General features: G+C 45.2%; 2 protein-coding genes across 2 annotated transcripts in view; both read left to right on the forward strand.

Annotated features, from left to right (window-relative positions):
* Positions 1-22,210, forward strand: part of LOC126556345 (signal peptidase complex subunit 3) — a 586,951-nt gene that overhangs the window by 308,040 nt on the left and 256,701 nt on the right. The gene's annotated exons all lie outside the window — the stretch shown is intronic.
* Positions 4,220-19,695, forward strand: LOC126556039 (DNA-binding protein D-ETS-4). The gene is made up of 5 exons (XM_050211205.1): positions 4,220-4,263; positions 13,581-14,367; positions 14,445-14,605; positions 15,286-15,589; positions 19,289-19,695. The coding sequence occupies exons 1-5, from the start codon at positions 4,228-4,230 to the stop codon at positions 19,693-19,695; spliced, it is 1,695 nt and encodes a 564-aa protein (XP_050067162.1). The 5' UTR covers positions 4,220-4,227.

The raw sequence follows: 22,210 nt of genomic DNA on the forward strand, positions 1-22,210 counted from the left end.
ATATTTAATATTTAAAAAAACGGTCAAATCTAAACGTAAATTTGATTTTCTGTCACAATGATTCAAGTTGCTCTACGTCTAGATCGGCTTTATAAGAAGTTAGCCACAAAATGCTCTATCATTATCGTATCGCTTGGCAAATCAATGACTTACTATCTCCCATCATACAACTAATAGATGTCTAAAGACTTCAAACGTATTCTATATGTATTCTCTTATTCTGTATGTGTACTTATAGATCTCTTTCTCTCTTTACACTCAATAAGTAGTTATATTTTTAGCTTACATTAAACAGGATAACATAGAAAGAAGCCCAAAACCCTCTTTTGAACCGCCTAATCTACAGCTCCAAAGAAGGGTTTTGCCAGATTTTAAACGGGAGCTTTTCAAAACCTTCTTTCAAGGGGTTTTTGCTAGCTTGGCTATTGACGAAAGAACAGCGGAGAAATTTACCAATCCTATTTACAGTGTCCAACGAAGTATAAAAAAAATGGTTATGGTACAAGTAATTAAAACGTTTAAAAATTAAATTATCATTTCGGTCATCCATATGTCTCATCGAATTTTCGCTATTCTGCTGACACCATGGAGAGGACCGCTGGGCTGAGGGTGTAAAACTGACTATCCAACCAAGACGATAACAACATAGTTCAAAAATAAAAAAAACTTACCAACTTTAAATTGAATGTAGGGTTTTAAATTATTTCCATTATACACTCACTAAACATGTTTTTGTCGTAATTACAAAAATATATTTTTTGGGTTTTTTTAATGCTACCAATAACTTATGCATTTAACCGTTCATGAATAAATCCAGCATTGTGTTGAAAATTTAAAATGTTACTTATGCTTTTCACATAATTCAAATTGATTTTACAGGGTTTCTGAGTAGAAGTAGACAAATGCGAGGCATTTCTAGACAACACTCAAGATGAACTGGACAGCGGGCAGGTTGAACTGGACAAACGCTAGGTTGAAGTGGATGATGGTGAAGTAGAACTGGACAGTCATATTTGAGATGGTTGGTGAAACAGTTGCAAGCGTTTTGGAAAAGCGTGGCAAATTTAAAAATAAAAAATAAAAAAGTTTTTTTCTAATTTTCAATTCTAAAAAATTCCCAAACGTACGCATACCTTCACACCGAGTGTAATTACGATCAGAATTCATGGTTTTCTTTTAAAATTTGTGGTAGAAACAAAATATTTTCAACACCTGCTCAAATTTTTATCTTTTGACAGAAGATGGCAGAAGACGTTTCTGTTTATAATCACTTAAACGAGTTTTTGTAGCTGTTGTCATGGATATTTTACAGAATAAAAAATATCAAATCAAACGTACAAACATTCATATAAATTTGTTTTACGTATTTCAAACAAGTATAAAGTACAAACTATATTAATGTTATTATTAAATGCATGTTATGCATGTAAATAACAACATATGTATATTTCACCGGTTACTTTTCAAATATTCCCTTGATAAACTCTTCCAACAGTTTCAACAATCATCTCAAATATGACTGTTCAGTTCTACTATCGCCCACTTGAACCTAGTGTTTGTCTAGTACAACTTGACCACTGTCGAGAAACGGCGACGGTCGTCCAGTTCAATCTACCCGTTGTCCAGTTCATCTTGAGCGTTGTCTAGAAATGTCTCGCAATTGTCTAGTTTTACTCAGAAACCCTGCAACTATCGAAAGCAGTCTGTCGGCTGTAACGGTGGACTCTAATTGATTTACACACTACTGTTTATTCGTCTAAATATGCTATCAATAACTCGACATACAATAGGGAGATTGCCCAATGGTGTAGGCGACAACGGCGCAGGTCTTCAAAAGGCAGGACTGAGGTTCAAATCCCATCCGGACGGCCGTCCCACCGTAGTGGGGACTGACTATCCAACTACCTGGTATCAGCAAGTCTAGTAAGCCATTTTCGATGGCCGACGTTACCTTAGAAGATCGTTAAGCCAAGAAGAACACCTCCAAAGACAGATATCTAACATTCACACATTGAATAAAAGAATCAATGTAAAATTCTTATTACAAAATTATACATAAAATAAAAAGCAAAAAGATAAGTTTACAGATCATCATCAAATCACATATCTTGCTTGAACTTACAGCTTGCTTGAGTAAAACTTGCCTAAAAGTAATGTATTACAAACAAAACAAAACAAGTTTCTACAAAATATTTTTTAACCCAATATGAAACTTGAACTTGAATTGATAAAAATCAGCTCACGTTAAGTATTCTTTACTGAATTAAACATAAGATTAATAAGAACTACAATCTTCTGTTATGTTTAGCGTGTTCTCATTAGAAAATTGAAAAACGATAAAATGTAAATTGACAAACAGACTAAACAACACAGATAAAAAAACAAAAGGTAAACCGTAATAGACGCGTGTGCTGATCAGTATCGTTAGACGAAACGAACAAACGTATGACGTGGGAGTGAATAATAATACCGTATCGTATAATACCCAAGAAAACAAAACAAAAATAAAAATACTAACAAACTAACTGAAATAACAACAGATAGAGCGACAAACACACACGCAATAGAGTGGGATAAAGCATAAAGCAAGCGACTTATAATAAGCAGCAAAGCCAAAACACACCGTGTGCTTTTGAAGGTGGTAAAAATGTGAAAAACAAAACTTTCAAAACGAAGCATGAAGAGCGCGCTGCGTTGTGCCGGGGGATTTTTTTTTTGCGCGCGCGCTCGCGCTCTGCTCCAAACGCGTGGTGCGCGAGCCACGCACGCACACCAGTTCCAGCGAATTGCTCCCCACTCCCCGAAAAAACGGGGGATTTACTGTGTTGGTGGTGGGTGGTTGGTGGCGGGGTGGTTTCAGGTTGCCTGAAATGGCCAATATAATCTCGATGCCGGGGCTCTCTTTCCATCCTGCGAGGGGTTGCTCTCTTTCCTTTGGGGCCTGAGAGCGAGAGCGAGTGAAAGCCCTCAGATAGCGGAGGGGGGAGGGGGAGGGGGGGGCTGTTTTTGCGTCGCTCGCATCGATCGGACGTCGGATCGGCTTAGGGCGAACGCGTTCGCAAACGGTTCGCTTATTCACGAACCAAGAGCCGAACGAAGCAGTGGCAGCGTTGGATGCTGGATGCGCTAAAACAGTGTTGCGGATTGCTGTGGGTTTTTGCAATACTTTGTCTGTCCGTCCCCCAGTATTTAACAGTGAGTGACGTGCAACATTATTATCCCCAAGATTCCGAGTGTTAAATATACCAGTTTGTTTAAAAAGGCTCAAAGCAATGAACAGTAGCGATAGGAATGATCCAGTGCAGCCTAACAGTACGGTACGTCAGCTTGTCCGAATAGCTGGTAGGCAAGTTGCCACTTAAAGCTCTGATCCGCAAAGACGGACATCAAGGACCAAGATCAAGTGTCTGTGTGTGCGTGCGTGTTTGTGTGCGTTTGTCCAGAGTGTCACAGAGTGCGACGAAGGTCGAAGTTTATCAAACAAGTCAGCGTAAAATCAGCTGGGTGCTCGGGTACCTCAGTTTCGCAAACAGAGCAACCCTCAGACAAGTGGTTCGTCGTGCACTGTTTGAACGAGCAAACGGACGAAGTGTGCCACACTGCTTACTGATAGCGCCGGGCCCGGGGCAGCACCTTATCAGTGTCCGAGTGTTCGACCACTAGACAGACCGTGTAAAAGATTCTCCGGATTCAAGTTCAGTCAGCCTACGGTGACTGCCTTCACGGGGGCTATATCTCGCCGGTACCTTGGGATTCGCTATTTTCGAACAGCTTCAGGGAACCGATTACGGCTGAAGAACAATCACAGGAGCTACCTTTGAACCCGATTAATTCAACATTGTACTTGCATTGCAGTAGGCGCAAAACGAATCACACCACCTTCGCAAGTTTGCTGGTTTTGCTGGAGATAATTAAATCAAAAAACAACCACCACACCCACACATACCCACCCATATATGCGCCATCGAAGTGAAAGGTGAAATAACAACGTAGTGTTTAGTGCTCAGTGTGCTGGTTCGCCCGTGTGCTATCAGTAACTCCCGCCGGCGAGCGATTCCATTTCGAGCGATTTGATAACACGCATCCATTATACGGTCATCATCAGCACCTCCCGCGCCCTCATCGGCCCACACACACGGTATTACATACCACCACCAACGTAAAACGTAAACAAAACAAACGGCGTGTACTCGTGTGTACTCACCATCGAAAAACTCACGTACAATAATGGCGTACGAAATGATGCTGTACCCGAAGGAAAAGGTAAGCGAACAAGCCTCTCACCTCACCACCGTTTTCCTTCTCGTTTTTCTTCCTATTCATTCTTCATCTGGTGAAGAGTTTTCCAAACACTCCAATTGAATGCGCACACCTGGGGGGGGGAAAAAAAGGAAAATGAGCGTTCCTCCTCCATCGGGTGATGTAATTTTTCACGCTCAACTCCGCACGATGACGCACTTGTTTCATCTTTGCCTGGACGTTTGGAGGCAACCTTTTTTTTTTTTGTTCGTCTTTTATTTCGCGCCTCCACAACTTTGAACTCCAGCAAACCGACACAGACACACCCGGGAGGGGATCAATTAAAACGCATTTATTAACGTACCCAGCACGAACGGATCGGCGAAGCGCGCAAACGACTTTAGCACGCGCACGCGCACGATCCGGTACAAAGGAATAGTTAATTTCGGTGCAAATACCTGCAAAATCCATCACACCGGTGTGTGCTAGTAGTTAGAGTAAAGTAGTTAAATCAAACAGGAAGGGAACGACGCATTTACCGTTTGGGCCACCACAAGTCGCGAGGGTTAAGGGAGATCATCAACTGTGTGTGTGTTTACTAAACAACAGAGGGACGCAAATCACAACATAAACATACACAATTTGCTTTAAATATACCTTTAAAGTTTGTTCGGTTTCGGGCATTTTTTGCGGGAAGAATTGGTTGAAGCATAAACAGCACCAAAAGAATGATCATTTGATCGGTGGGATTTTATGATGGTGCTAATAGGTTTAGTACAGTCTATGTACCAGTTTTTGTTCCATTTTGTTTGATTTGACAATGTGTTTGTCTGTGTGTGTGTGTGTGTGTGTGTGTACATGGACACAATTAGCACAATTATTTCTTCAAACTGGTTTTTCTCTTTCTGGAATATGGTGGAACTGATCTGTGCTAATTAATTTATTATTCTACTATGACCGTTTTAGTACATATGTGCTAAAAAGCTTCTACAAAGTAAGCTGTATTGAAAGTATGAATCAAATTTGAAAAAAAAAATATTTGAAGTCAATGATTTTTTATTCGTACTGCTTGCTTTAATAAGTTTTCAATTTGAAATCAAAATTTGCAACAAAAAAATCCTTTTTGAATTCCATAAAGTCTACAAAAGACCATGCTGCTCCATCGTATTTTGAACGGATAAAAAATATTTTTGAACTTTTGATAACGTACCAACTGAGGGTTGTGCAGTTCAACTTTGATCAGAATGATTAGTCACGTTACACATCCTTCAAGTTCACCTTGCAACGAAACCGAAACATTGATGATTAAAAAGAAGTATTATTTAAGCGAAAAATCCCACACGATCGTGGAATTAATTTCACCCCCTGCTGCAAGTAGCACTGCCGAAGGGCACTGACGGTTTGGGGACCGGTTCCGTGTGGACGTCATTAGAGGAGCGTAAGAAGAAGAAGAAGAAGAAGAAAACAAGTATTTGCGGTTACTCACACCAGCTTCCACCGTACCGAATTCATGTCCTGATCAAATACCGCAAGGCGAGGCGTGAGTGAGTATGCAAAACATGATTGCTACACTACCAGATCGCTTAGTCAGCGTTTTTTGCGATTCCATTCGTTCGAAAAAGCACCCTGACTGGGCGCTGCGCATGGGCTTTCTGTTGGACGCGATCTAATCACCCGGCTGTTGGAATGTTACACCATTTTCTCCCGTGTTTGCCAGTGTCATTAGCGCATATCCAGCACCGCAGATGGTGTGATATTGCACAAAATAAAAAAAATCACTATCCATCACTGTCTATTTCACTTGCATTACTCCGATCGATCGTTATGAGACAGTGCTTTTGAAAGGAGGAAGAAACATTTTACAATTCCGGAGCACTCCCGGGTGCTCGTTGAAGGGAGGGTGTGGGACTGTACGATCACCTATCGAGTCGCAAAGTTGCCTGCTGGCCCACACCAACACTACCGATCGATCCTAAATCCAACATGGCGGCGCGCCGCGTCGATGACATCATCCAGCTGCTATCGAATAGCAGCTTCCTTGGGAAGACAGTTTCACAAATTTTGCGCCTGTCTGTGTGTGCAAATGATGGATGAACGAGGCTAGCCAAACACACGCTAGCGCTTGTTTGACGTTAAGCTCGGCCCGGCCACACAGTGTGTGCCAATTTTTGACGCCACTCGTTCCGTCGACCTTCAGCACATTGTTCCATTCGTTATGACTTATTTATGATCGTTTCCCCACTTTTTTGTTTTCACACCAGTTGTGGTTTGGTTTTGTTGTTTCCCCGCTTTTTGCTAGTGCAAAAAGCTTTGCTTTGCATGTCAGTGGTGCCTTTAGTACTTCTTGCACACTGGTCGACACCCGGTGACGACAAACAAACTTTCACTTTTATCCGTTTGTGTAGTTTATTGAGCGAATTTACTGTTGATCCCCTCTCACCCGCTACTTGACAAGGGTGATTTGACAAGGGGAAGATCAGGGAGAGAGCAGGGAGAAAGGAAAAAAAAAGAAAAGCAAAATTTATTGCACTCGTGTTATATTCGCACACAAGCAGAACTAGTCCTTTGTTCTGTACATTACGCCTGCTCGGTCTGATCTGTGTGTCCGACCGCACACGGGAACTTTATATCTCTAATATACCATCAAAGGATTTAATGATCGAATTAATTTGCATTTAATCCTTTATTTTTTTTTTCTATCGAAGAAAAACAACACCACAACCGCTTTCAGCACTCAGATCAGCGCACACCATGGAAGGAAGTTCTAATTTTAGAACCTTCCCACAAGCTACCCGAAATACACCTTGAGAGTTGAGTTGGCGACAGATCAGACGCGCTGGAGTCCGGGAACGTCAAAACTGACTGATCGAACCACTGCACCCTCTACGTGCGTCAATCGGCGACAGACGATCGTGCGATAAAAATCGCATTCTGGGATCAATCAAATGAGCAGCACTAAATATAGCAGCGGGTGGTAAAGTAGGAAACAATCTGATTTCCAGCACCGGGCACCATGTTGTCGTGACACTTTCAAATGGCGATCGTTCTATAAATCCGGATTAATGGCGTCCCGTTTGTGCGCACCAGCGAGACAATCAAGTCAGAGCGACGCATGTGGCCAGCGGCATGTACGTTTTGACGAGACGTTCATATTTTATCGAAACGGCAGCTGTAGCAGCTAAGCCAGCTTTATAGGATTTGCTAAGCGGGTAGAACACACCTCTTTTGGTCGACTGGTTGTGTTCTGGAATTCAATCAAAGTCCACATCAATAATGCACAACACTCCCGACAGAGTCAACCTTGAGCGAAGCTGTTCAAGAACATTGTATGCCAACTAGCTACCAAAGAGCGTTCTATGTGTTCTACACCCACTCTACCGATCCGGTTCGATCTCCCTTTTACCTGCCACATAATTCCCGACACTGAAAACTCCTCACAACGGGCGAAAGATCAACTCGCTGGCATTCACCGGGCCCGGTTCCTCGCTATCCTTGCTCCGAATCTTTCGACCGTTCCGTTTACACGGAACCGACCACATTACGCCGAAGTGTACGAATGAAGCATATCGCATTGCGCGATTGCTCAATTCGCGGCGGAAAAACGAGTTCGTCACTTGCGCGTCGTTCAATTGAACAAGTCGCCGAGTACGCTCGTCATGGTACGCTGCACACGGACTTCGTGACGAACCCACACCGGTCCGGCCCGGCCGCGGTTTTGTTCGGGTTTTCCCCAAGTCATCTTAAGAAAGAGAATTAGCAACTCAGGGTTGAGATTGTTGTTGTTTTTTTTTACACGTACTGAAGAAGAGGAGGTTCAGGTACCTTATGTAATGTTGGAGCGGAGCAGTGCAAGAGATTCTGCAACGCACACTCGCACACGGTATGTAGGTTTTGGGTATTTCCTAAGGGGCTGCCAACCCTTGATCAGCCAAGCAGCGCCGTTTTACCAGTAGCTGAAGGTTATAGATCTGACTCACGGTGCACCTTGTGCAATCCAGCACCAGGCACCTGGCCGTGCGTCCAACTTAATCCAACTAATCCAAAACTGATTCACTACCTGTGCTGCGCTTTCATATGTTTGACGTCACAAGATAGTAGTTTGGAGCAGTGTGGGGGGGGTGCCTTTCACTTTCACTTCCCTGCTCGGAGACGACGTGGTGACCCAAAAAATGCAGTTTCTAGCGAAGCGAGCGTAGCGAAAGCCTTCCGCGAACATGGTGCAAGCAGTTACGCAACTTAATCCAGTTTTAAGCACCCGACGATCATTCGTACGATCAGACAACCGCCTGGTGGCCGATGCAATCGGGATACTTGGAAACCTGCCAGTAGTCCAGGAAGTGTTTTCGGAGCTCCAATTAGCTCCGGGACAGCTTCAGCGCAACCAATCTACAGGCTGAGGCTTGCTCCTGTCAACGTCAACATATACAGCTTTACATTGAACGAGCGTGACTTGTTCTAAAATCGAAAGTGTTTCAAGGCACGATCGCAAAGATCACTACCGAGCTATTGTACTTTTGCTCGGCAAAGCTAATGTAGCGTCAAATAGAGGTTCCCTCAACATCGTCGCCGCTACGAACTGCGCGATCTTGATTACCATCCCAAATAAAAACCTGCTCAAACCGGTATTTTGACGTTCTAAAGCGCGACACTGGCAGATAGAACTACACACAGCACATAGCCACAGTCACCGCGCGCGAAACAAGAGGAAAATAAAAATGTACACAAACCCCCCTTCGAAACAAAATGGCAGCCTCGGTTGGATCGAAACTTTTGCTTCCGCGATCACATTCGCACAACTCCTCGGCCGAACCGGTCCAGGTCCAGCGCAAACACTGTGGACCGTGTTTATTCGGCACATTTAGGTGATTCTCGAACCATTCGGCCGGCCCAAGATTCGAGATGGAGCATTGTATTTTCTTGTCTTTTTGCTGCTGCTGCTGCGTATCGAATGTCCACGAAATCCAACTTGACGCCCCGATATCGGTAGTTAATTTTGCATAATGTTACCAGATTCCTGCATACTAATGCTGCTGGACAGCCAATGGTGTCCGAAAGGTTACGCGCTTGATGCGGGGCAGTTTTTCGTTTGCCCATTTCGCTCGGTGTGGAGCGTGAAAACTTTGGAGTGTTTTTTTTTTTATTGAAACCGAGAAGGCTTACAAAAGGTTCGGGCGAACTTTAATGCCGATTGCATATTCTAGAAGATGTGGTTTAATGATTCTTTTAAGGAAACAGTAATAAAAGAGGTTCGAGTTTAAGAGATTATTGTTGAATAGTCAGTGAAGAAGCTTGAGTTCTGAGTTGGAACAAATAACAGCCGTGACTGTGGTAAGATCAATTTGCCGTTTAGATCGCCTTCAATTAGATCCGTTCGTCGAGATCCTCATCACGTTTAATGCAAACGTATGCAAATCTATTTATTTGCTGTGTTGACATACAACAAAAAATTGCTGACTAATCAAAATGACACACTGTTTTGTTCCATTTTAGTTTATAATGGCGTCGAAGGCGTGTAGCTTTACAGAATAACAAGGTCTATCGATGAACAGGGATTTACAAGTTCAATACAACTATCATGACTTTCATAAAGTATACAAACAAACATTAAGTGAGACCGATTCCGATTCTACAACAGCTAAGATTGAACTCGATCTTGACATATGAATTTGGTACATCTATTCTAGGTACCCTTTATCAACCTTGAGGATTTCTAGAGGACTTCAAAATTCTGTATATCCGTGTGGAATAATATACAATTTTTATTCAAGAATCATTAACTGATTTCGTTGATTCACAGAGCTCTAACCTCCTTGTACACTTTTGTTTTTAATCTTCTTGGAAATAGACGAGCCCTCAAGTCTGGCAAGAAATAGGCTGGCGTCCATAACGCACCAGCCGGTGTTCCCATATTCCCTCTTACACTCCCATTCATGTCCCGATGTTCATTCAATGTGCTCCCGCCAGGAAAAACCTGCTGCTTTTCCCAAACAAGGCCCGCCTGAAGCCGAGAGTTACTTCCGCAGTGTTGGGATGTTCCATTCGCACCGAAACCGCACCGATCCTTCACAAACGGAAAAGGGAAACGGGGACTTGGCTCTAATTTAATTGCTCCAGATCGGCTGCACCGGTGCATGCGCAGAAGGGAAAGTCTCGCACCAGTCTGCGATCGATCACCAAACGTGGCAGCGAAGACCTTGGGAAGTGCAAAAAACCGGAACCAGTCCCTTAGCGATGCCCATGCCCAGACCTAACTACATTCTACCGGATCGATTCTAGCACATCTCAAGCACTCGGGGACACTTTCTTTGCTTCGCACCTTTGCCCTTATCGGTGCCGGCTTGCTTGTCATTCTGTGCGCCGGGGCGTTTAATTAAAGAGGAAACCGGGTACGGTCGCGATGAAGTCGCCAAAACCAATATGTCTGCTGTCGAAAGTGTGCAAAAATGGTTTATTGAAGATGGAAGCTTCATTAGATTTCTGTGTGCGTTCGCAGGACGGGAAAGTTGGTCGCTTGCCTGTCTGAACGCGCGCGCCATCAATCGCGGGCAGAAGAATGGGCAACACCAAGCGGTAAATTTATTTTCTGCTCTTGTGCGCCCGATACGAATGCAAACCACAGGGTGTGCTGAAATGCACCTGAAGCGATTGGGCGAAATCGGCCAGCATCGCGGCTGTACTAACCACGGCTGTGTGTGTGTGCCGGCGTTGGTGCTGACATAAATATTTATGGTGTCTCGCAGATACCGTGTACCGCACCCCGAACCTAACCATTACGGTGTATGTCACGATCGTCGCTGTTACTTGCATAAACAAACGGTCGAGTTGAAGGTGTGCCAGCATAGAACAATCGCATACGCTACGTGCAACGATCGTGCAATGTTGCCCCGGGTGCCGGCAGATGGAAACAAAATTTGCAATGCATACATTTTCACCCTGTCAATACGCGCGAGACGTTGAAGACAGTAGCATCAATAACCATTCTGGCAATACAAAATGGACACCTAAACATCACCCTAGAATGCTTAATATTACTAAGCTGCCACATGCACACATCAACACATGAGTTAGATGAAAATTGTTCCAAATTTTAAAAAGTCAGGCACACAACACTTGATGTGTGTGAGAACGGTCAGTTTCCTCGAATTGAGAATAATGGTCTCCTCGGAGTTCTATTTTCTCACCAAACTACAATGCTCCAACGTTTTCCCGTTTTCCTCCCAAACACACACTCACACACCCAGGTCCGATACTATAAACGATTTCGCCGTAATCGATACGGAACGATCAGCCAGCAATTCATTCAGCGCATTCAGGGTGCATAATTCGCACAGTACTTTTCCAAGCCCGCCACCAACCGATCAATGAATCTCTGACACTGACGTCAAGCCACCGGAGCTCGGTCGAACCGATCGCAATTGGGGGAAAAATAGCCACACGAAATATGACGTGATCGAAGTAAAGTTTTCTCGCTAATTTTCATTCAATCGCCCTTTTTTTTTTACTACTTGTCGCGATCGTCATTACACGATCGCTAGTACAGCAGCGAGGCACCTCTGACAGGTGACGACGATGATTGTGCGACTATTTGACGCACGAGACGTACGGTTTGGTGCTAAATTTAGATCATTACGTTACGTCCGGCGCTCGGAGCTGTCAGGCAAAAACGGCGAAGCAAGTTTGCACGGTACACACCGATCGACCTTTTCTGACGTTGAGTGGATAGCCTAGGGACACTTCGACGTTGGGCTCCATCGTGCCGCAAAGGAGCAATAGACCGCCCCCCGATTTATATTCAACTTCCAATTGGACCCAAATGAACCAATCGAGAGCCACAGCTTGGAAACGAATTTTAAGATATGATCAACTTACTACATGAAATGGCCGCCTTGTACTCGCTGCAACAAAGTTGACCGTTCCAGGAATGGCTTGTCTTATCAGTCGGCCAACCCACACGTGTTTCGGGTGTCATATACAATTGGTCATTTATTTAATAGATCTCTCCGTAAAGACCATGGCAACATACGGCTCGATACCGATCGGTGCGCGCCCAGAATACCCAGAACGCCATTGATAACGGAATACATGGGCAAGATATGGTTGATGATTCGATTAGTGGACACGCTGGACTGCTGTGCTATAAAAGCCGCAACCCCACCGGGTGGGAAAAGCTAAATACAGTTCAGTAGTGACCACTGCGATACCTCAAGCCGTCCAGCACTATGTTTAAACGATCGTGCCAAAGTGTGCAGCGGAACACAACCGCCATGATGGAACGGTTGGCGCGCGTAGCTGACCAGCTGCTGAGCGAGATACTAAAGCAGGTGGGCCAACCGTAGTTCTGGTCTAATAGCACTTAAAACCAAAGTTGCTATCTTTATGAGCTTTATCCTCGGTCGCCAGTGAAGCGTGTAGGCCTTGAAACAGTCGTAGCTTTAGCGCTAGCTCGTGTGGTGATCCCAGCTTGAGAATACTAATGAAATGTTCAGCTCATAACCTATAGCCCGGTCGATTGAGATGACGCAGGCACTGTGGACGCTAGAACGTAAGATCCAGCCTCAAACAACTGTCAACACATACACACACACACATCAGCAAACAACGCCGAAAGCTCCAAAGAGCGAGATCGTTGCGAGAAAACGACATTGCAAGCTCGACCAAGACCAAGCGTTTAGGGGACGCTTGGAGAAGGGTAGCTTCTGTGTGTTCTGTACGATCGGCAGCAGTAGTGCATGAGAACAAGACGCACCATTCAGAAGCAGTTTGAAGGAGGGGAAGTGGGTGAGAAGCAAAAAAAAACGTGACAGCCAAAGCCAGAGCAGGAAATGGCATTACGCGAAACGATGGCGTAGTAGAATGTTTGCCTAACTCGTAGTACTCGTAGATTTTATTGGCTTGCGTTAGATCGTTTGTGCCTAGCTGATGCTGACGTACCCATCGACGTCAACGATGCTGCTGACTGTATTAAAGCTCCACCATAGCATCATGTCAGCCGGGGACGAGGTTTGGGAATGGGAAGCAGGTGAAGGAATTCGCGAAACTCGCCTTATGTGCTGCCGTTGGGTAGTTGTGTTGGTGTATATTGGCGGGGATGGTTGTAGGATCTAGAATTGCCACCGGCACGCTGCTACACCTTGTTCTAGGTCTAGCAGCGTGTGTCAGTCTGTGATATGTTTCGGAAGACTCGATACACGCTAACCCGGGGCCGCGCGTGTTTATCGTCTGTGATCTAGTTTCTAGTGAGTGTCACCGGTAGCCAAAAAATGTTTTTTTTTCGGACATCAGTGCTTCTAGAAACGTTTGCTTATCATCCATTTTGCGTTTGCTTCGTTCCCTCTTTCTAGACGCCCCAGACCGTGCCGGCCGGTAACTATACGTCGGACGTGTACGCATCGTACGCGGAACTTTTCGACCTGTCGGTACTCCCGAACGACGGCGAGGTCCCACTGAGCCCCCAGTCACAGCAGCAGCAGCACGCGTTCGGGGCCGGTCCAGCCCAAAGCCCGGAGTACATACCGGCGACGATCTTTCACGACGTGCCGACCGGTGGCATGCAGCCGATGAAACAGGAGCACCCGTCGACGGCCTGGTCGGACAGTTGGAGCAGCAGCGGTTACAGTAGTTGCGGTAGCGTCATCAGCAGCAATCCCGCCTCACCCGAATCGACCGCTTCGTCCTACGGGCTACTGGACCATCCGCACCAGCAAACGCTGCACAGTGCCCGCACCCTGTCACCGTACGGCGGCACCGGGCTGTTGGATCATCCCATCAAAACTGAGTACGATTCGGGCGCGGAAACAAGCATCGATCTTGAGTCGCTGCTCGGTGACTCATCGCCGTACCATCAGTCGCAAGCACCGTCACCGGCATTCGTGAAGGTGGAACCGAATTACGGTGGACAGCTTGAGCAGCAGCAGCCCGACATCAAACCGCAAGGTGGATTTCAGATACTGCGGGAACATCTGCAGGACACCAGCTTCCAGCGACGTCATAATTTGAAACCTTTAGAGCTGGATTCGCTGATCGGAGGGCTGACGACCCATGTCGACATCGGGCCGGTGTTTGAGTTTGCACTGCAGGAGATGAAGAACGGTGTGCAGGCGACCTGTACCGAGCTGGGCATCTCCTCCGGTAGGTGGTTCTTCTAGCGGACGGAATGATCCTTACTAACTCGCGTTGTTTTCTTCATTTTTCCCGCCTTCCAACAGATCCCAAGCAATGGACAACGGCCAAGGTTCATCAGTGGTTGGAGCTAGCAATGGGCAAATATTTCCTACCCCGGCTAGACAACCTGCCGGCCCTGTTCCCGGAAAATGGAGCCCAACTCGCAGCACTTCCGCTGGAAGAGTTTGTGCGCCGCATACCGCAGGTAAGCGCGAATCCAACCACCAACAAAATGGTGCGATCAACACCCCTCCTCCCGGCACGGTTACCGAACCGACTCACTTCGATGACGTCAGTCTCGTACAGTCAAAAGTGACGATCACGAGAAGGCCAAACGCACACAACCGCACACTGTATCCATCTGGAGAACACACGGTACACATACTCCGGTGACTTTGTTGGAGTTATTGTTGTTGTGTTTTTTTCGGTCGGTGGTTGAATTTCGTTTCGAACCATCCAACGAACTGGTTCCCCGGTTGGATCGCCGACACGCAGTAACCGCACCGCGTGCGTTGCCATTTTAATGCGCTCGGTGTGTGCATTCGCTACACCGGACGGCTTTTCACTTTCACCGCGATTTTATGTATTTGTAACGCTTCGGAGCGGTGTTGTCGAAGTCGTAACACCTTCCTGCCCCCTCCTGCACCCAAGCTACCCATCACATGGCCCTTGGTCTGATCAGCAAAAACCAGTCTTTCAACTCGCTAAGCTCTCGCGCACAGCGGCGCAAGTTTAGTTGCTCCAACATTCCATTCAAATGATACCATTTTCCAAATGCAAAGAGATGCCCCGTTGGGCGACCGTATTCGTGGCGTCTCGGTAGAATTATTCTTCTGTTTACTAATTAAAATATCTCTCGTCCATCGTCCCGTTCGCTCTGCGCAGGGTGGTGATAAGCTGCACGGCTATCTGGAGCTTTGGAAGCAGATCCACCGTCTGATGGTGGGCGATAATACTACCGTTGACAGTATGGTCACCGAAAGTCTTACCAGCGGCGGTGTCATCTCAGCGATGGGATGTACTAATAGCAGCTTTACTGGTGGATTGCCGAACGACAGTATGCTTGGCGGCGTGATGTTGCCCAGCAGTGTTGGTAGCGGTGGCAGTAGTGTTACACCCGGCCCAAGCACAAGCCCCCCGATGGTGGAGAACTTTGACAGCGACTCCATGAACGGTGACGTCAGTGATGGTAAGTAGAATCAATATCATGTAGCATATGCCCCAAGTAACAGATTGAATGATGTTATATGATCTTCATCCACAAAATAAAAGGGTCAGTTCGCTAAAATTCGCCTAAACCGATGCGAAATCAAACACAACCTCGCCTCGTCAGGCGTTTATATTGATACACACACACACACACGACGCGTACGATCCGCCATCCCTCCCGCAATCTCGAACCGAACGCTCTCGCGCAGACTTTCTCTGGTGAAATTGATTTTATGTTGAGCGCTGTGATACACAGCTCCCTTCGCACGAACCCTTTTCGTCTGTGCCCACACCAATTGCGAAGCAATGCGATACCTACACATGGACGACGTTCGTTTCGCCTTGGAACGACCTTCGGAATAACGATTAGCAACACAGGCAGCAGCAAAGGTCCGTTGCCTGCCGTCCGTCTGGAGCAGTTTTTTTTTTTGTATGCTAAAGGTTTTGTTTGGATTGTTACTTTATTTTTTCACTTCTTCTGCTTCTGGATTCGGGTTTTTGGGAAGAGCTTTCAAAGATTAAGCTGATCCCAAAGGCAGAGAGGGGAACAGGTTTTTGGAGAGTAAGATAAAATTTACCAACAAAAAAAAAAGCTTGGAAAACAATTCCCAATAAAGCTAGTCGGACAAGACCGCGAATGGTAAGGTTGTTTTTTTTTCTCGCAATGGCGTACGTTTTGGGTGATACATTGAAGAATTTTTTTAAAATATGAAACCACTCAGTTACGATCATATCGGGGACCTGAGGGTTTTGTACAACGCGGCTCGAGCAACCCAGACTTTTACCTTGAAGTAAATGGTAAACAAACAGTTTCTCCTGTCTGCTCTTACTTTTGGTGTGCAAAAAAAAAAACGCACACCAAACGGCTCTCGCGATCGCAATAAAATCCACCCCTTGACAAGGGGAGGGGGGGTGGGGGGGACGCTTTCCCATCTCGAACACACGCAACACACACGCTTCTCTTTCACTCGGTATTTCTTTCACGTAACTCTTTTTTTTCTGGCTGATTTGTGTCTGATTTTGTTGATTCCGATGGTACAAACGGAGAACCACATGCCGGAGCCGCCACCAGCAAACAAACGTTCGCGGAATGGGGATCTTGGCTTGCCTTGTCTGCACCAAGAAATATGGGGCGGTGGGGAGGTAACCGCAAAAAAAAAATCAAACTCACAACACTAATTTTACGCCGAGTGCGACGTGCAAAAGTCACCGAAGAAAGTGCTGGAACAACCACACACCCCCCCCCCCCCCCCCCTTGGTAGGGGTGTGTATTTGTGTGTGTGTTTTCTGTATTTGAGCGTACGGAAGAAAATGACTCCATCGTGGTGTTCAACAGCGTCCATGTAAGGTCTCCCTGGGGTCGATCTTTCACTTCACCCAAAAGGTGGTACGAGATCACCTCAACACACATAACCGCCCTGGTGGAGGCGAGTCCACAAGCCCACATACATAACCGAGCATCTCGAACGTCCTTGAGGTTTACCTTTATCGCTTGATTGAACGATACAAAACACTCGGCCGTGGCAAGCGACAAGCTGGATGAAGAAACTGGGCGGCGGGAAAGTGTGGCCTTCTTCCCCGGGGAAGAGACTGCCCACTGTCCCACACGAACCCTTAGCACACCCCGTTCGTTGGTACGGTTTGCTTTCTCTACACGGTGCGAACCAACAAAAAAATCGTCGATCGTCGATTGTCGCTCGCTTTGCCAAACCGGCCTCATAGCTTCATAAGCGGCCATGTTTGTATGTTGTTTTTTCTCCAAAGGGGGAAAGCTTACAACGATTATAAGATCCATCGCAATGGCGACCATTTATTAGTCCGGGCTGGTGACTATCGCCTAAAGATTAGTTAGCGGGGGAATTGGTTTTGTCATTTATTTGCCATTTTATTTACTGCAGCATCACGAAACAGTACGCTAACAATTTCGATCCAAATTGCTCGATTTCATTAGGCCATTTTTGTAAGTTTGTTTAAACTAAACGTTCGACCTGTGAGTTCCTTTCAGTTTTGCATACGATTATGATAATTTTATGAGTGTGTAGCGGGCATTTCCCTTTGTCTTACTTTCGCGTTCGAGCTGGTAGTATCACATTGTTTCCCTTCACGCAGGTTTCGAATTGGATGATAAAGTGTGGTGGTGGTGACACAAGCGTTTTCGGAATGTGTTTCCCAAACACCATTGTGACATTTAAAGCAAATCAAGCGTCGTTGGTCGATGAGATTGATGATTTTTAGAGCTACTAACATGGTTTTTAGTACAATTATTAGTACAACAAATATAAGCATTATTTAGTCTGAAAATATACGACAACGTATGCATTAAAGTAAAATTAAAACGTCCCGGGCCACAGGAAATTTCTGACTGTTGAAAATTTGTGAATTCTGAATTTCTGAGAAACTGATATTTTCATTTTGAAATATCCCACGTCCCGCAGCCTCAACGGTAAAAGATACTGTAACCAATCAAATTGCCTTATTTTCTTTAATAAATGTTTAATCTAAGAGAAGAAAATCCATTCTTTCTCTCGACAAATATCGGGCTTTTACCGGCCTTTAAGCCATAAGGTCGCGGGCCACGAAAGATTTGAAAATTCTCAAGTGTGTTTGTGTAATTTTCTAGCTATGAAATCGGTTTTGGAGAACCTGGCGCATACTCAAGCTAGAGCTACGGGGCAGCGGAGATTTTTTGACAGTTTTGCATCGATTTCAGCGGTTTGATGCCCGGGCCGTGACCAATAAGTGTCAAAAAGTTCATCAATTCGTTCCTGACATTGACCATGCAATTATTTAAATAGATTTTCCTCTTCAAATTGATCCAGAAAATTACGATCGAGCGGTACTGGAGTACACTTAGGTTGGCTACTTGGGATCCCCCAGAATTGCTCCAAACGCTGCTTTATTCCAGCGCTCCCTTCGAATAGATGAAAACAACATCACTTCGCCATCTTTGTGGTACATTTTAATGCATGTGGCAGCTATTGGAAGGCTTCTTGTGCTATAAATCACATTGGTTAATGCCATTCCGCCAGAAAAGAAAACGAGATGTGACGTCCTTTTCGTTGATTGTGATCTGCAGCTTCTCTTGCATGTTCTAAGGGATTAAAATGATCGGATGACCTGATCCAGGCTACCACTTTATAAACTTTCCCTTCTCTGGGAAGGCCAGAATCTAATCGATATTTGCCCGATCGGGCCAAAAGGGTATGTGACATAACGGTCGGTTTTTTTCCCCGGGCCCGGATTGAGTAAACGATGTAAACGAACAAACTTTTACGCAAAGAACTTTTACTGTCCTCGCCCTAGCTGCTGTAACTTAAGAAATAAAACTCTCGAATTTTATCAGTATGTAGTCAACTAGTATACATAGACTACTGTCCGGTGGATCGATCACCAGGTGACAGCACAAGTGCATGAAAAATCGGAAAAATCCCATACGATGGAATGACGATTTCTACCTATTACTTAAGCTACCATTTCAGGGTCCAGATTTAGAAATCATCGTCAGACAAAAAATCAGGTCAAGGTCGCATAATTTGTTGTCGTTCGGCATCCGCTTTGGTGCGAATTTCAAAGATATTGAAGTTATTTCCCATCGTTGTGAAATGTTTTGAGTCATCACCGAATATTCGCTTCAAGGCTCACCTTCAATTTCATGTTTGTCTCTACCCTTTCTTCCCAGATGACGACGAAGATATGCCGCTGGAAAGCCCCGGTAGCTCATCCTCAGCTGGAGGTGGTCCTTCCACAAACACGTCCACCACCGCCACGACCGCCACCGGTGGTCCAACGCCGAAAGCACGTCACGGAGGCTCCCACATTCATCTGTGGCAGTTTCTGAAGGAACTGCTGGCCTGTCCGGAGCAACATCAGAACGCGATCCGCTGGATCGATCGGTCCAAGGGTGTGTTTAAGATTGAGGATTCTGTGCGCGTTGCACGATTGTGGGGCCGTCGGAAGAACCGACCCGCGATGAACTACGACAAACTGTCACGCTCGATACGGCAGTACTACAAGAAGGGCATCATGCAGAAAACCGAACGTTCCCAGCGACTCGTCTATCAGTTCTGCAGTCCTTATGCTTTGTAAAGCAATTGTTGATCGGGGGTAGTATTTAAAGCTCCTTTTATATTTCTGACCCAAGATGGATCCTCTCCCTTCTCCATCCTTTTTTCTTCCCCCTCTCAAACCCAATCTAGGTTAGGATACTATTTATTACGTATAATTTATTTGCTCTAGAGCGAGCGCCTAGCGCTCCAAATAGACATTAAGTTCACATTTACCACAACACCGTCCGGTGCGGAATGCACCGACATCAACCTGTTGCCAACTCCACTTGTCTCCTTTTGCTAGAGCACCTGATAAGTTAGGTTAGAATGGCACAACCTCTCGCACCGATGTGCACACCAGTCCTGCAAGTGTAATCACTCTTTTGTATTATCGCACACGGGCATGTGCGTTCCGGTGTGTACGTGTATGTAAAACTAACCGCACAACGGTATGCGGACTATATCCGTTTTTTGGGTAGTATTAACCCGAACGGATTATCCGGCCGAGCGAAAGCGACAGTTGATACGCGCACATCGGACGACATGAGCTTTAGGATAATATTCTTTAAAAATGATGTGATTACTTACCGTCCATCTGAGTCAGCTGAGAATGGCACCACAGAGACAGAGAACCGGTTCACAAACATCCGCTACGCTTATCCTCACGTCAAGTTAAGTTGCTTTGCTGAGGATAAACGATCGAGCATCAGGTTGTAATCTCTCGTCGAAATCACACAAAACAAGCACCTGCTCTGCTGTTCTTGCTCGCCACGATCGGCGATCACCGGGAGGTGATCCGATTGCAGAGGAAGAATCAGAACAGTGTGCTGTTCACGGACATGTCCGGCCACGGTCTCGCCACTTACATCGTTCAGTCCAGAGCGTCCCAGAGCCGAGACGATGAGCCGGGAAGTATTCTGGCCCCTTGTGCTCCGCGGCGTGACTCTGAGATGACGCGAGCGTGTGCAATGGCGCACCAAGATGTCCACACTTAATCGTTTACTTTTTAACGTATTGCTTACCGTTCTGCGGCGTGCTGGTTTCCGGGTGCACCGGGTATTACGGGCACCTGGCCGCAATGGCAGAATCGGTAATTTCGGTCCCATATATCTATGATATATTTTTACTGTAAGTTCTATGAACATTACATGCTTAGGTTAGCAAACACGATCGTTAACTAGGTATAGCAGAAACCCGTACGGTAGGTTAAGGCTTAGGGATAAGTAAGATGCGTAGCTAGTAAGATGTCTTCTCTTATATCTCTTGACCCTATCACTTACTTTGCGTGTGCGCTTTTCTACTCTTCACATTTATCTCACCTTTTTTTTCTTCTCCAAAATGGATGCTTCTCACCATATCTCTTCATCGAGTAAAACCGATGCTCTTGCATTTAGATAGTAAGGTTAAATAAATGGTTCAACTCACGAACCGAAATGTCGCTTTCGAACGACAAAATTAGGCTATCGTTGCAATATTTGAAATAGTGCTAGATGCAAAAAGGAAATTACTACAAACAGGGATGTATGTCCCCGCTATTAATTTGCTAGTTATTGTTAAGGGAAAGAGCGAGAAAGAGCCATAGCAGTTGCTAGGACGATGCAACCGGATCAACAGTCGTCGATGAGAAACACAGAGCTCACTTTCTCATCGTAGACTTTTCAACGGTTAATTGGCGATCGTCAGAAACGGGCAAGAATCGTTGCCAGGCCTACAGCAAGTAACATTGAATCTTCACTTAAGTGTGGTAATGCAAATTAAGTTAAAAGAATGTTCGTTGCCTTTATAATCACCTTAGTATAGCGTTAATGGCCACACTGTAATTAAACGTTTACACAAAAGTGTTTTTATTTTTTGGTTTATGTCTCACATATTTCTACCACCGGTGTCTGGGTAGCTCCGCCGAGGAGCATAATTGGTAGGCTGTAAGTTTTGTTTTGCAAAAAGCAATGAAAAATCTACAAATAACTTCATGTGATTTAAGTGCCTTTTCTTAATGTAATTACACATGTACACACAAGCACAATCAAACAGATACAAACACTCGTAAACTTAATAATCATAATATCTTATGCAATCGATCGATCGATTAGGTTAAGGTTTCGATGTTAGGTAACGTTTTCTTTGCTAATAATACCACGGTTAGGATACTGCGTAACGCACGCAACAGATCTGTAACAGCTGCAACTTTTGGTCAGAAAATGTAATATGTAATGTGAATTGATTTGTACAATAAAGTAGAATTAAACAAAACCAACATACTTCTTCGAATGGGCTTCGTTTTGATCGTCCTTTTAAAGGAGCCTTCATATATCACAAGTATATTCTGCAATAAGTTTTCTTCGACACTCGAGTAACGTGAGTAATCCTTCTGGTACAATAATAGTTCATGGTAAATGCTTTTAAGATCGCAGCCCGGTGGTGAGACGACAGTTGTGCTGGTGTAAACACGCCAGGACCGGGGATTCAAATCCAATCCGAACCGTTTCCCTGTAGAGGATAGGACTGACTATCCAACTACGTGGTTTCAGTCTAGTAAGCCATTAAATGGCCGGCGT

This window comes from Anopheles maculipalpis, chromosome 2RL, assembly GCF_943734695.1.
Source record: "Anopheles maculipalpis chromosome 2RL, idAnoMacuDA_375_x, whole genome shotgun sequence".
Lineage (NCBI taxonomy): Eukaryota > Metazoa > Arthropoda > Insecta > Diptera > Culicidae > Anopheles > Anopheles maculipalpis.

What these genes read in the sequence shown, in the direction of transcription:
- LOC126556039 (XM_050211205.1), top strand. Translation starts at nt 4,228, where the DNA reads ATGGCGTACGAAATGATGCTGTACCCGAAGGAAAAG. An exon ending in TTGTGCGCCGCATACCGCAG is followed by an intron (nt 14,606 to 15,285) that starts GTAAGCGCGAAT and finishes CGCTCTGCGCAG; the next exon opens with GGTGGTGATAAGCTGCACGG. An exon ending in GAACGGTGACGTCAGTGATG is followed by an intron (nt 15,590 to 19,288) that starts GTAAGTAGAATC and finishes CTTTCTTCCCAG; the next exon opens with ATGACGACGAAGATATGCCG.